The sequence below is a fragment of the Strongylocentrotus purpuratus genome, unplaced genomic scaffold (assembly GCF_000002235.5).
Source record: "Strongylocentrotus purpuratus isolate Spur 01 unplaced genomic scaffold, Spur_5.0 spur5_scaffold_14, whole genome shotgun sequence".
Lineage (NCBI taxonomy): Eukaryota > Metazoa > Echinodermata > Echinoidea > Camarodonta > Strongylocentrotidae > Strongylocentrotus > Strongylocentrotus purpuratus.
Window position 1 is genome coordinate 1,717,782 of NW_022145599.1, and position 15,275 is coordinate 1,733,056.

At 37.5% G+C, this 15,275-nt stretch overlaps 1 protein-coding gene across 1 annotated transcript; it reads right to left on the reverse strand.

Moving 5' to 3' along the window:
* Positions 1–398: 398 nt before the first annotated feature.
* On the reverse strand, positions 399–14,608 carry LOC100892543. Its single transcript, XM_030983949.1, has 5 exons — positions 14,463–14,608; positions 10,819–10,923; positions 7,918–8,007; positions 4,095–4,196; positions 399–877 (listed from the first exon to the last, which is right to left on the reverse strand). Exons 1-5 carry the CDS (start codon positions 14,560–14,562, stop codon positions 765–767), a joined length of 510 nt encoding a protein of 169 aa, XP_030839809.1. The 5' UTR covers positions 14,563–14,608; the 3' UTR covers positions 399–764.
* Positions 14,609–15,275: the final 667 nt, after the last annotated feature.

Below are 15,275 nucleotides of genomic sequence, written 5' to 3' on the forward strand. Positions count from 1 at the left end.
CACAATGAGAGCATTGTTAAGGCTTTTCTCCACTGTGTATTCTTGAATGACGTTTATGGTTACTTCTTTCAGGAAAACGTTTACCACACTGAGAGCATTGATGAGGCTTTTCTCCACTGTGTATTCTTGAATGACGTTCAAGGCTACTATTTTCAGAAAAACATTTACCACACTGAAAGCATTGATGAGGTTTTTCTCCACTGTGTGTTCTTGAATGACGTTTAAGGGTACTTCTCTCAGAAAAACACTTATCACACTGGGAACACTTAAAGGGTTTCTCACCTATATGGGTTCTAAGGTGGCTAGTAAGCTTGGTCTTTTGAGAAAATTCTTTATCACAATGGGAACATCGTTGAGTCTTTTCTCCACTGTGTGTTCTTAAATGGCTAATAAGTGTACTTTTTTGAGAAACACCCTCATCAAACTGGGAACACTTAAAGGTTTTTTTCCTGCATGTGTTATAAGGTGGCGAGTGAGATGATTCTGTTGAGAAAAATCCTTATCACAATGGGAACACTTAAAGGGTTTCTTTCCTGTATGTGTTCTAAGGTGGCTAGTAAGCTTGGTCTTTTGAGAAAATTCTCTATCACAATAGGGACATCGATGTGGCTTTTCTCCACTATGTGTTCTTAAATGGCTAATAAGGGTACTTCTTTGAGAAACAGCCTCATCATACTGGGAACACTTGAAAGGTTTCTCTCCATAATGTGTTCTAAGGTGGTGAGTAAGCTCATACTCGACCTGGTGTCTTTTCTGATGTAATATTAGATTCTTCTCATCAGTAAATGTCTTACTGCAATGTAAACACGGATGGGACTTCTCTCCACTGCATGCTGTAATATGTGAGTGTATCTTGTCCTGTCCATTGTCCAACTCTCTATCTGGGGATGAAAATATACGGTATTCTTTAATATCATCCAACTATTTACTTTTCCCAAAAAGCATCATGAAGAGATCATTTATATATAAAAGGCCAAGTCAAACAGCTTAACGTTCAGTTTTATAAGCAAATATACTCATGATTCATTCACAAAACCTTACATCTATTCGAAAGGTTATACGATAGTATTAATATCTAATTTAGGAGTGATGGTCATTTACCATTTTCCCGTATTTGTCAGTTTTATTGTGTATAAAAGGAAACAAATGATGTTAATACTTAATTAAAGGTACATAATAATGATAAGGTTTGTAATCAGTGTTGTATTCAAGGCCAGGCATTTAAAATCAAAGACTAAGACCACAGAGATTGATTTCAAGACCAAGAACAGGCAGGTACAAGACCAAGACCAGGCACACAGAATGGATGGCATCAGCAAATTAAGCTATCAATTATTATTTTTGCTGCAGTGTAATTTAACACTGTTTTCATGAGCAGAGGAACTTCATAAGAATGATCTCTTTTTCAGGTAAAATGCATGAAAAACTAGATGGAACTTCGACTGTAATCCATAACAGGTTCTCAGAAAATCGTGACTAGAAGCTATTTTTTTTTTATATACATGGCTCTGCAAGATAAATACATGTCCTGAGTTTGATAGTAATCCATCTGTCGGTTCTAATGATAATGCGTTCACAAGCTATTTATAGGCATACATAATGAGCCCCATGACCTTTGACCTTAAAATCTAATCGGTTCATTGGTTCTCAAGATAATGTAATCACAAGCTATTTTTGAATACATAATAAGCCCCATGACTTTTGACCTTATGACCCTAACATCTAATCAGTTCATTGGCTCGATCTGCAAGATCTATACATGTCTTGAGTTTGATGGCTTTCCATCCACCAATGATAGTGTGATCACAAGCTGTTTTTGCATACATAATAAGCCCTGTGACCTTTGACACCCCAAAATCTACTCACTTCATTCGTTAATTTGCAAGATACATACATGACCCAAGTTTGGCAGTAATCCATCAATCGGTTCTTGAGATAACGCGATCACGAGAATGGGACATACAGACGAATGTACGGACAACCAGAAAACATAATGCCTCCGGCTACTTTGTAGCGGAGGCATACAAATCACTGTAGAGTAGAGAGATATCACCAGGCATATCCAGTCTGCCTAAATGCAGACTATCATGTAATGGTCTCAAACTTTCAATGTTTACAGTCACTTCGCACTCAAGTTAATTTCGTCCAGATACAGAGAAATGCGTCGACTTAAACGATCTCCCATTTGTGCGTAAGTTTGTGCGTAAAATTTGACTTTCGCCTAAGTTGACCTTAATGGGACCGAGAAAAATGCGTCTAATTAGATGATCAATGATTTCTGTGCCAGTCAAAGTAAATTTGACTTAAGAACATTATGTATTTTCATGTACACAGTGTATGACTGCACACTCCTGTTAAAACTTGGACAATAAATAAGAAAAAATAAAAACAGAAACAGGCAGTGATTAATTCCAATGTACCGAATCTTTGCTTACATAATATATATTCAGTTGCATGTACACTGTACACTTTATTTGTTGTAATTTATTTGTAACTTGTGTGGATTTTTGCTATTTTACCTGCTATGCACACATACAATTACTTTCTACAGGCTTTCTAGGAGAATATATTGTGAATAAGGAGGAAGAGAACTGCGAAATTGAAGGGATTGGTTATCTTTGCCTCAGATTCTAAATAAAATCCTGGATTTAACTCTGACTGCAATCATAATTATAAACCTTTAGATACATGTAAGTCAGGAATCCCCCTCCCCCCTCCCCCCTCCCCCCCCCCCCCTCTACATTTTTTGGATCAGCCCAAACGTGGTGCAAAGAGATTTTAATAACACTAAAAGACCCTGGTGCCCTGAAACCATAGCAGAAAAAGACAATGAACAAGGTATCACACAACAGAAAAAGTTACTTTTTATTATGAAAAATAAAAAAGTTATGAATTATTGAAGGTGCAATTAATCAAACACAAATTGGCAAATCTGTGGCGTATCTTTTGAGCTTTCTTCCCATTTTCCCTGTACTATGAAACTTCAATAATACATTATTACTTTCCCTTTAGAAAATTATCAATCATACATTAACCCTTAATAAAATTATTGAAAATATGTTTCTATACAAGCACTGTATGATAGAAATCTTATACCGTCATCAATAACTGAAGAAAATTAAAGTATAAACATTTTCTGTAGAGAGCACATTCGAAAGGAGCAAATTTGTGTTTCATCGATGACAACTTCAAAAATTCATAAATTTCCTATTTTTAATAGGATTTTGCTCAAACTTTCAATAATTTGTTTCTCTCATTTTCTACTTTCATTAAAACCCCTTAAATATCAGGATGGACTTCCCCTTCAAAGCAGAACCCAACAGAATAAGTGTACCGGTAGGTATTCTGAAAAACAAGATGAATTCCTGCCTTTTGATGTACAATATTAATCTTACGAACGTGTACAAGAGATATATTAATGAAGATTTCTTGGCATGATGTAATGCCTTTTAGCACGACATGGGCGCAGCCATTTTCTTGAAAATGTGAAGTACCAGGCAGAGTTGTACATGTATCATGCACTAAACTTTAATTGGAAAGACGTTTTAATTCAATAACAAAACCTTTACTTTTCAATGAGGAAAAATCATAGCCGAGAAGGTAAAAATTACATTTGGTTACAAATATATAATAGGGTAACAATTATAACTCATTTATTAAAAAAACACTAAAATATAGCAGTTTAAAAATTTAATTCATTTATGCGTAACCTTCCCCCTCAGAACAGCATCAATTTATTTATGCAATTTGTGTTCTGGCATTTGGAGTACAAAGGATAATAGCAGGTGAATGAAATGATTCAACACCACAAACACCTGGGAAGGAAGCATCCATAAATTTGAATACATTTAGTTGATAAACGACTCCGCATAGTATGTCATGCAATCAAGAAAATGGCGATGCCCATGTCTTGCTGAGAAACTGTTTTTTATTCTTGCTTTATGCCTTTCTCAATCTCATACACTTTGGTGGGGAATCTTGGTAGGTTGGTGGGCAAGAATGCAACAAATCTCTCAGAACAAATACTTTTTTTCTTAGGGGTTAGTTCTCCTTTAAGGATTTGATTTGCCTTGAAAATTAAAGAATGTTAATACCTTCAGGAATTGATTGCTCAGTTTCTCCTCCTCCTTCACTTAGAGTTGTAATAGGTTCAAATATCTCTTCATCTTCTTGCTTTATGGTGGCAGAGACCATTTCTATAAGAAAAGGAAATCAAGAAGAAATGTTCAACATTTCCTTTTAAATAGCTGTTCAATTGCTATTTATTTGAGGGATTTTGAACTATTCTTCATCACTTTGTCTATTTTTCAGACCATGTAAATTCTTGTGGTGCAACTTGATGTTCAAGATATTAAACTGGAACACAGAGAGTAAATGCTGTTTACTTATGAGTTGTTGTTCCCTTCCTTCTGAATATACCGGTAGGCCTAGTTTAATATTCATCTATATTTTTGTCTGTTTCAAGCCAACCCCCCCCCCCCCCCCCCCCCCCCCACCCAACATGCAAATAAAATCTTACCTTAAAAAAATAGATAGATGTTCGATTCCGCCATAGAGCGATTTTAAAAACCAAAACAGAAGCAATTAAAAAAATTCAAGTTTGATTGTTATCCAACAGGTTCTCAGAATATCGTGATTAAAAGCTGTTTTTCATATACATGTACATATAAGACCCTTTGAACTTTGACCTCATGACTCTAAAATCTAATCAGTTCATTGGCTCTGCAAGATGCATACATGTCCCGAGTTTGATAGTAATCCATCAATCGGTTCTTGAGAAGAACAAGATCACAAGCTATTTTTGCATACATAATAAGCCGTGACCTTTGACCTCATGACCCCAAAATCTAATCAGTTCATTGGCTCTGCAAGATACATACATGACACAAACTTGGCGCTAATCCATTAATCGGTTCTTATGAAAAACGCGATCACAAGCTGTTTTTGCATACATAATAAGCCCTGTGACCCTTGACCTCATGACCCCAAAATCTAATCAGTTCATTGGCTCTGCAAGATACATACATGTACATGACCCAAGTTTGGCGGTAATCCATCAATTTTTGAGATAACGCGATCACGGGACAACCAGAAATATAATGCATCCGGCTACTTTGTCGCGGAGGCAAAAAAAAAAACTTTTTACAAAAGAATAAATCAGTTAACAAATTTAAAGTTACTGAGAGTGATTAAATGGGGTGGTCTGACATATGCTCCCACATCAATTACTCCAGGCTCTGGATTAGGGTTAAAGGGATAGTTGAGTTCTGTTGCAGAGGGTGCTACACAAAATGATTTTTTTTGTGAGATAATGAAAACGTGAGTGTCAAATTTTGAAAGAACATACAATTTAAATCTTTCGTTGATCAAAATCGGTGCAGAGACGGCTGAAATATCCATAAATATAACAAATTCTTATATTTTTGGTGGGACACAAATATTCGATAATTTGAACCAGCCGTTGAAAAAACGAAATAGCGCCTTATTTGTTTTATTCCAGCCAATGCCGATGTTGGCTTTTTTCCCCTGTTTTTTGTGTTGGTTAGAATATGCACAAATGCGCTAGGGCCCTTTGGTAAGGCATTAATCCTCATTACCAGGTCCCTCTTCTTCTTCTTCTTCTTCTTCTTCTTCTTCCATTTGAGTGTATCCCTCTTATAGAGTATTGTCGTACTTTGTGCAGAAAAAGGGCGGTCGCAGGAACACGTGCAAGGGAAGTGCAGTGACGGACAAAGTAAAAACAGCATCTGTCACTTATCGAAGAGTGACTGAAGAGAGGCGGCACTTGAAAACCTTGATAGACGGGGCCGACACCGCTGCAGATGGGAGAACATTCCAAAGACGGACCACACTTGGAAAGTAGCAGGGTTGGTAGGCAGAGATACTACAGTGCTGTTGTCTGAACTGTACGTGATGTCCCCTTATTCTTTCAGAAGATGGATGAAGGTAGGGTTGAGCCACAGGAATGGCTATAAGGCCATTCATAATTCTATACAGCATGATGACCTTGCTGTGGGCTCTTCGTTCGGAGAGAGTCTGCCATTGGAGCTTCTGAAGCATCGTGGTGACGCTGCTCTGTTTGCCATAATCAGATGTTACAAAACGGGCAGTTCTCCGTTGAACCATTTCTATTTGAGATGTGAGTTCAATGGTGTGTGGGTCCCATACTGTAGAGGAGTACTCCAGGGTCGGTCTGACATATGTCTTGTAGGCTTGCTCTTTAATTCATGAACATTTTCTTAGGTTACGTCGGAGGAAACAAAGAGTGCTGTTGCTCCTCTTGCAAATATTGTTGACATGAGGTTTCCACGTTAGATTTCGATGGACAGTGACGCCTAAGTACTTTGCCTCATCCACAGTGCGAAGTGCTGTCACAAGTAAGGGGTTGCAGCGATGATGTGTTTACGCTTGCTGGAGATCGATCTTCAGCACCTCACACTTCTCAGTATTGAAGGATATGAGCCACTTGCGCTCCCATTCCTGGATATTGGTAAGATCTTGATGTAGAGCTTCAGTGTCATCCTGGGTCTTGATGGATCGGTACAAAAGAGCATCGTCGGCGAAGAGGCGAATCGATGATGAAACGCAGTCAGGGAGGTCGTTGATGAAGACCAAAAACAGCAGAGGCTCGAGGACATTGCCCCTGGGGCACTCCGGAAGATACGATTTTTGAGATGCTTTTAACTTCTTCAAGTGCCACTTGTTGGGTGCGTCCTTTGAAGAAGTCACAGATCCAAGACAAGAGCCGACCTCTAATACTATAATGATGCATTTTAGGAGAGGACCTTAAGCTGTCGGTCCTCTGGTTGCTTACTAACAAGCATTTATGCTTTCTTAGCAGTCAGGTAAAATAACCACCACCACTACAACCAGCCGGCCCATGTTTTTTTATTATTAATTCATTAATTAATTAACGGTCACCATATTTTTTTGAAAGTGGAGCTGAATTGGTACGATCGTATTGGCTCAATTTCACACATTTACCTTCATAGCAATTTTAGGTCCTAAAAGAGAACTAGAATGTCACAAATAAGAATAAGAGCAACAACCATGCACTTTGAAGGCATTTGCGGTCTTAAAGAAGAACTCAACTATCCCTTTAAGGTTGCAATTGAATTTCAGGTGAGGTAAGATTTAGGGTAAGGATCAGATTTAAGTTATAGTGTTCGGTCCAAGATTGAAGTTTGGTTGGTTGGTGTATGATACTGACCAGAGAGCAATTGTCACTGAATCCTGTGTCATAAAAACAAAAAGGGCTCCTGGTCAATTAAAAAAAAATAATGTCATCATCAACCTAGCATACAATCTTTTTGAAATATTCCAGAGGGTACCAGAGTCCACATCTTCAACCTAAAATTCTTACTAAATACATCTAAAACATGACCTTGAACGACATTTAATTACTAATTCATTCAAAACAGAAAACAGGACGTTTCACAAAACTGTAATAAGTAGAGGTTTGTAGACAACCCATCGAAATGCGTGTATTGCATTTAACACATACATGTATTTCAATAGGATGTTAGTGAACTTGTAATGTTGACGGTTTTGTGGAACGATACCCTGGTAGTTAATACCTACACTGTATCTTAATTCTTAACTAATTTACTTCCTTGTTGGGTCCACAAGGGGTTTTAACAAATTCATTAACAGATTAATGTTCATTCCCAAAATCATTCAATAATATGAGGTACAACATTTGTTTGAAATGCTTCAAAATAAGGATCACATTGCACCCGAGTGCATCTTTAAACCCTAGAGCCCAGCCATATTGGACTTCATGCAATACATGCATCAGTAAATTCTCCTTTCATGTTCCAATTTACCGGTAACATTTTTGATTTTTTTTGTTGTTGTTGTTGTTGACCACCCTGAGCGTCATTGTACAATAGAATTCTCTTGATAACTTCATGATACCTTGTTCAGTCGATGGGTCTTGTCCTTCTGTACTTGAGAGGGATGCAAACATGTCTGTGTCAACTTCTCGTTTGATGGTGAAGACCAGACCTGTTATGAACAAAGTAAAGATATTTTCATATTATCTGAGAAGAAAAATTTGATCCGGTTACCTATTATTGGCATCAATGAGAATAATACATTTTATAACCAAATAAAATATGATATGCCAAATAACTCACAAGAATTGAATGTCAATGTAGCAATTAGGAAACAGAGGGAAAAGAATATGCATAGAATAGATGTATCCAATTAGATTGTGATTTATATAAAATGACGGTGTACACGTCCAGACATACGGTCGGATACACATGTACACGGTCATGACTACCAAATTACATGCTTATGGACAGGCTTAACTTTCGCAAATCCACTCTTCCAATTTGTTAGCTTTCTCTCAGAGCCATTTGCTATCAATGTTTGATTTTCCTTCAAGAATCTATAGCATACCATCTTGAGTTACAAGCTGACCCTCATCTATCAATGTTTGATTTTCCTTCAAGAACCAATAGCATACCATCTTGAGTTACAAGCTGACCCTCATCTATCAATGTTTGATTTTCCTTCAAGAATCTATAGCATACCATCTTGAGTTACAAGCTGACCCTCATCTATCAATGTTTGATTTTCCTTCAAGAACCAATAGCATACCATCTTGAGTTACAAGCTGACCCTCATCTATCAATGTTTGATTTTCCTTCAAGAACCAATAGCATACCATCTTGAGTTACAAGCTGACCCTCATCTATCAATGTTTGATTTTCCTTCAAGAATCTATAGCATACCATCTTGAGTTACAAGCTGACCCTCATCTATCAATGTTTGATTTTCCTTCAAGAACCAATAGCATACCATCTTGAGTTACAAGCTGACCCTCATCTATCAATGTTTGATTTTCCTTCAAGAACCTATAGCATACCATCTTGAGTTACAAGCTGACCCTCATCTATCAATGTTTGATTTTCCTTCAAGAACCTATAGCATACCATCTTGAGTTACAAGCTGACCCTCATCTATCAATGTTTGATATTCCTTCAAGAACCTATAGCATACCATCTTGAGTTACAAGCTGACCCTCATCTATCAATGTTTGATTTTCCTTCCAGAACCTATAGCATACCATCTTGAGTTACAAGCTGACCCTCATCTATCAATGTTTGATTTTCCTTCAAGAACCTATAGCATACCATCTTGAGTTACAAGCTGACCCTCATCTATCAATGTTTGATTTTCCTTCAAGAACCTATAGCATACCATCATGAGTTACAAGCTGACCCTCATCTATCAATGTTTGACTTTCCTTCAAGAATCTATAGCATACCATCTTGAGTTACAAGCTGACCCTCATCTATCAATGTTTAATTTTCCTTCAAGAATCTATAGCATACCATCATGAGTTACAAGCTGACCCTCATCTATCAATGTTTGACTTTCCTTCAAGAATCTATAGCATACTATCATGAGTTACGAGCTGACCCTCATCTATCAATGTTTGACTTTCCTTCAAGAATCTATAGCATACCATCTTGAGTTACGAGCTGACCCTCATCTATCAATGTTTGATTTTCCTTCAAGAACCTATAGCATACCATCTTGAGTTACAAGCTGACCCTCATCTATCAATGTTTGATTTTCCTTCAAGAACCTATAGCATACCATCTTGAGTTACAAGCTGACCCTCATCTATCAATGTTTGATTTTCCTTCAAGAACCTATAGCATACCATCTTGAGTTACAAGCTGACCCTCATCTATCAATGTTTGATTTTCCTTCAAGAACCTATAGCATACCATCTTGAGTTACAAGCTGACCCTCATCTATCAATGTTTGATTTTCCTTCAAGAACCTATAGCATACCATCTTGAGTTACAAGCTGACCCTCATCTATCAATGTTTGATATTCCTTCAAGAACCTATAGCATACCATCTTGAGTTACAAGCTGACCCTCATCTATCAATGTTTGATTTTCCTTCCAGAACCTTTAGCATACCATCTTGAGTTACAAGCTGACCCTCATCTATCAATGTTTGATTTTCCTTCAAGAACCTATAGCATACCATCTTGAGTTACAAGCTGACCCTCATCTATCAATGTTTGATATTCCTTCAAGAACCTATAGCATACCATCTTGAGTTACAAGCTGACCCTCATCTATCAATGTTTGATTTTCCTTCAAGAACCTATAGCATACCATCTTGAGTTACAAGCTGACCCTCATCTATCAATGTTTGATTTTCCTTCAAGAACCTATAGCATACCATCTTGAGTTACAAGCTGACCCTCATCTATCAATGTTTGATATTCCTTCAAGAACCTATAGCATACCATCTTGAGTTACAAGCTGACCCTCATCTATCAATGTTTGATTTTCCTTCCAGAACCTTTAGCATACCATCTTGAGTTACAAGCTGACCCTCATCTATCAATGTTTGATTTTCCTCCAAGAACCTATAGCATACCATCTTGAGTTACAAGCTGACCCTCATCTATCAATGTTTGATTTTCCTTCAAGAACCTATAGCATACCATCTTGAGTTACAAGCTGACCCTCATCTATCAATGTTTGATTTTCCTTCAAGAACCTATAGCATACCATCTTGAGTTACAAGCTGACCCTCATCTATCAATGTTTGATTTTCCTTCAAGAACCTATAGCATACCATCTTGAGTTACAAGCTGACCCTCATCTATCAATGTTTGATTTTCTTTTACGAACCTATAGCATACCATCTTGAGTTACAAGCTGACCCTCATCTATCAATGTTTGATTTTCCTTTAAGAACCTATAGCATACCATCTTGAGTTACAAGCTGACCCTCATCTATCAATGTTTGATTTTCCTTCAAGAACCTATAGCATACCATCTTGAGTTACAAGCTGACCCTCATATCTCAATCCTTCTGAACCTGGAATGGAAAGACACGTCTCCTTCCCAACTTCTCCTTCCTCCTTGATGCGGATGTTTCCTGTACATGTAAAAATAAAAATCATTAAAACTCTTGATCACTATAGACTTATCATTTCTATTTTAATATAGAGTGAAGTAGATACTTGTCACTATGAATATGTCGAACAAAGAAAGCGGACAAAATATACAGTTCCTCAGGTAGACAAAAGAACATCCCTTCACTGCTATTATGTAAAAAGTGAATATGCATGTGACACCTGTTCTACACATTTTTACATAATAGCAGTGAAGGGATGTTCCTTTGTCTACCTGAGAAACTGTATATTTTTTCTGCTTTCTTTGTCAGTCATGTTCATAGTGTGTGTTATTTAAGAATATGCAAATTGTGTTTTTGAATATTCATGTATTATGCAGAGTTCTGTTAATAGAGGTTGTATTGCAGCTAATAAACGTTCTTGATTCTGAGCTAGTGGACTGAATTGTTTTGAATAAATCTCACTTATTTTTTTCTTCTTCATGCTTTGATGTGTAAGGTGAGAGAATGAAGGTTGTATACCGTCATTAACGGTGTTTAAACCGCACTTTTTTGCCGCCGAAAAAAATTCAAAGTCGGGGGTGCAGTTTATAAACGGTACACCAACAATTCTTTTTTTGTTTTTTTTTTTGTTAAAGTTTCGATTTATTCCCCTCCACCTGGCGCTATGCCTGGCAATGTCTCCCAGCTCAGTAATCGGTGTGTTGACTCACCACTCGGAAACTAGAACAACACTCAAATTTGTCTGTCATCTTGGTTTGAAAGTAATCTTTCTGATATCAATATGTAGTTTATAATAATAATTCCTCCAATTTTTCTTCTATTACACGGCATACCACAAGGTTCTATCCTACATTAGGTCCCCTATGGTTTTTTTAATTTACAGCAATGATCTTACACATTCAGCTGCATCTCGCAGTTAATGAAAGGCCTTCCCGCGTGGGTTTTTTTCACACAGACCTGTCATTTTTTCTTTTTTAGGGCGAAAAAGAGGGGTGCGGTTTATACATGAGGGCGGTTTATACAACGTTACGGTAATTACGGTAAGTTAAAGATGCATATATAGTGGTAGGCTCTCACTGGGGAATTCGACACCGATTGGGTGTTTACCCAATAATAAGTGTTGTCAACCACCAGGATTAGCCTTCAGTTTTATGACCAACCGGCCTCTGGTTATTACACACATCCTCATGTGGTAAAGCCATTATCTTACATTTTCCACACTAAAAGACTCGCTGAAGGCCAGTCTTCACTATCTCGAGATTGACAAATATCCAGCTATTTAAAATATCCCGATCGCAAACTATCCAGATAATTTGCGTCTTCATCAGACCGAATTAGCAATTAGCAGGATATTTGGTCCGGATTGTCAATCCCAAGCATGGGCGTAAATCTGCAATTGATACCTATTGTTCAGGGGGGATGATCTATTCATTCATCCTCCACTGAACAATAGGTATTACGGTACGTAAGGATTAACGACCATGCTCCCAAGATATCTAGGGATAGTTTGCATAATATCCCACTATTTGGCAAATATCCAGCTATTTGTCCGGTGCGTCTTCACCAAACCGAAGAGTCGCACTATGCGCTAACGCTGAGCAAAACATCTCGAGCTAATTTCTCAAGGTCGATTTTTAAGTTTTGAGGTCAAATATTGAGCTAATAAGGATGCAATTTGTAATTTCGGGATTATTTCCCAAATCAGAAATAGCGGGCTATTTGGCAATCTCGAGATGATAAAGAAGCGCCTTGAGAAACTATGTAGGGGGTATTTCTTGATGGGACTACGGTTTGCTGTATGTGAGACTTCAATGGTATTTCCACCACGTCTGGTGTCAGCGATTTATGACCTTCTGTACATGGAAACTGCCAGCAATATCCCTTTAAATTTTCAATTGCACACTCGTGAATCACAATATTTTTTTTTCAGTGTATTGAATATAGCTTTAATATTTTGTTTAAAAGCCCCTCTGCACTAGTTTGGCCAGGTGGGATTAGACCTCCCTGCATGGTCACTGACAGGTGGTTATCTCACCAAATCAGCTCTCAATTAACATAAGAATAGGGGACCATGAGGGACCAATGGTCACCGATTAGGCATTGTTTGCTATATAGAGGGGGCAAGTACACTGTAGCTTTAAGTAGTGTAGTGGGGCTTTAAATCAGTGCAGAGATGAAATTATCTGTATATTATCAATATCCTTATCATTTTTCTTTTCTTTTGAGTTTTGAGAGAGAGCTTTCTTTACTATTTTATCTAAAGGTGTGAGGGATCTCCTCAGTCGCAATCTTTTACTATCGCTTCCTGTTTTTGCACAATTCATGTACTAGAGGTACCATTTATAAGGTCCAGTTACTTTTAAAGGTGAAATTCAAAGAAGATCACAAATATGTCAACTAATGTATCAATAGAAACTGGTAAGCTAACAGATGGCCATCGTACAAGTTTTAGGTCAACTACATATCGGGTGATTTGTAAAAATACAAATACAAACACCTCCATAGCAGCTGGGATATACGAGAGATTCACCGGAAAAATAACGATGTTTTAATGACGTCACTATATGGACCAACACTGCCCAAGCAGACGACATCCCATAGAGAATGAACATAATTGCAAAGCTATTATTTCTCAAATTATAATGAGTTTAGTGTATATAAATGTAATGGCATGTCAAACCATTCAAAAGGTGATATGACCCAATTCTGATAACTAAAATCTTTTGCTCGTAAATACACAGGATAGGGGTTAATTAACAATCAAAGAAACCAGACTTTCAAATTGAAAACCCCCCGGAATGATATTAAGGACGGCATTTGTTCCCTCTTGAAACCCCGAACATAACCCGGTGTGTGCAGCTGAATATACAATGGCGTCTTATTTTGTTTACAAGCGACAGATTCCTTTATTTTTGTATCGCTGCATTTGTCATCGAAATAAAAACATGCGCGGGGTTTAGAGTGAGGCAATAGATTATACAATGTACATTTAGCCTGACGATAGGGAAGTAAGAGAAAGAACTCCAGAGAAGATGAAAACACAGGCACTGAAAATGTGTGAGATGTCATGGGACATCGTCTGCTTGTGCAAGTCATGTCCATACTGTGATCTCACACATCTCAGCAGCGCTCGGAGAGCTCATCAGGTGCTATGCCGGGGCTGTATTTAAGCATTCTGTAATTTATAATAATCATTACTTCGAATGTTTCCAAGCATTGAATTTGATAACCTTGTCGAATCAAAGTTTCAACTTTTCAATAATGAAAATAAAGTTAGTTTTTTAAATCAATGAATATCTACTTTAAACGTTTAAAAAAAAATTCAGATGTCAATTAGGTCGATACTCTTCACACCTTTGTAATTCTGATGTGTAACGTTATACTTAGCGAGTGAAAACAAATTTCAGTCTCACAGCAACACAAAAAAAAAACAAATCGCACTCACAGAGCAATTACTTTGAGATACATGTAGATGAGAGGGAGCATATACTGAACTTATATTGTCATAAGTCATCAGAAACATTACCAAATACAGTACAACACATTGAAACACTCCTTACCTTCATCATCATGTTCATGTGATGACTGAAGATCTCCCTCTCCGTTTCCATCTGAACTTGAGAAAGACGTCCAACAATCAATTCCTTGCTTCTTCGCCATGTTATCTGTGAATGAAACAATACTTGATAAAAATGTTTTGCCTTCTCGTCAGGCGTGAAATAATCATCAATCATTGTCATCGAGTGTGTACTAAGGCTGTGCATAACCGTGTAAGGTTAAGGTGTTCACTGACGGTGGTGGACGCGCTTGCATTTAGCTCTCTAAAATTTGTAGTTTCTTCAGATTTCTGGACCGATTTTTGTCAATATAATCAGATATAATAAATAAGCTTCCATTATCAATCACTTTCAGTCACTGATTTGCGGATTTCAAGTAAATTTGGAGGATTTTAATGTGTTTTTGTCAAGTCACTGGAACAACGGAATTACCACGGGAGTCCAAGATGGCGCCGCCCATGTGACAAACATCGCGCCAAACATCGCGTCATATCAGATCGGCTTCTAGCATGTGAAATCAGATGTTGATGTGGATATTTATCATGATATTGAGTGGAAAGAAGTAGAGAAGTAAACATCCATCCTCCGGCAGCAAAGTAAGGTAGCAATTTTCCTTTGTCTTTTTCAATACGTCGTAACTTGCATGATGAAGGGAAAAACTTCATGGTTACCAATCCTGTACACGCTTCTAGCTGTGACAGTTATCATTCACCTGCAAAATGGAGGTAGATCTACAGCTACATATAACTGTAATACTAACACAGATATCAATTCAAGCTTGACACTCATTCAAGCAATACCAAGCATAGGTATCAA

What these genes read in the sequence shown, in the direction of transcription:
- LOC100892543 (XM_030983949.1), bottom strand. Translation starts at nt 14,562, where the DNA reads ATGGCGAAGAAGCAAGGAATTGATTGTTGGACGTCTTTCTCAAGTTCA. An exon ending in ACATGAACATGATGATGAAG is followed by an intron (nt 10,924 to 14,462) that starts GTAAGGAGTGTT and finishes TTACATGTACAG; the next exon opens with GAAACATCCGCATCAAGGAG. An exon ending in AGACCCATCGACTGAACAAG is followed by an intron (nt 4,197 to 7,917) that starts GTATCATGAAGT and finishes CTTTTCTTATAG; the next exon opens with AAATGGTCTCTGCCACCATA.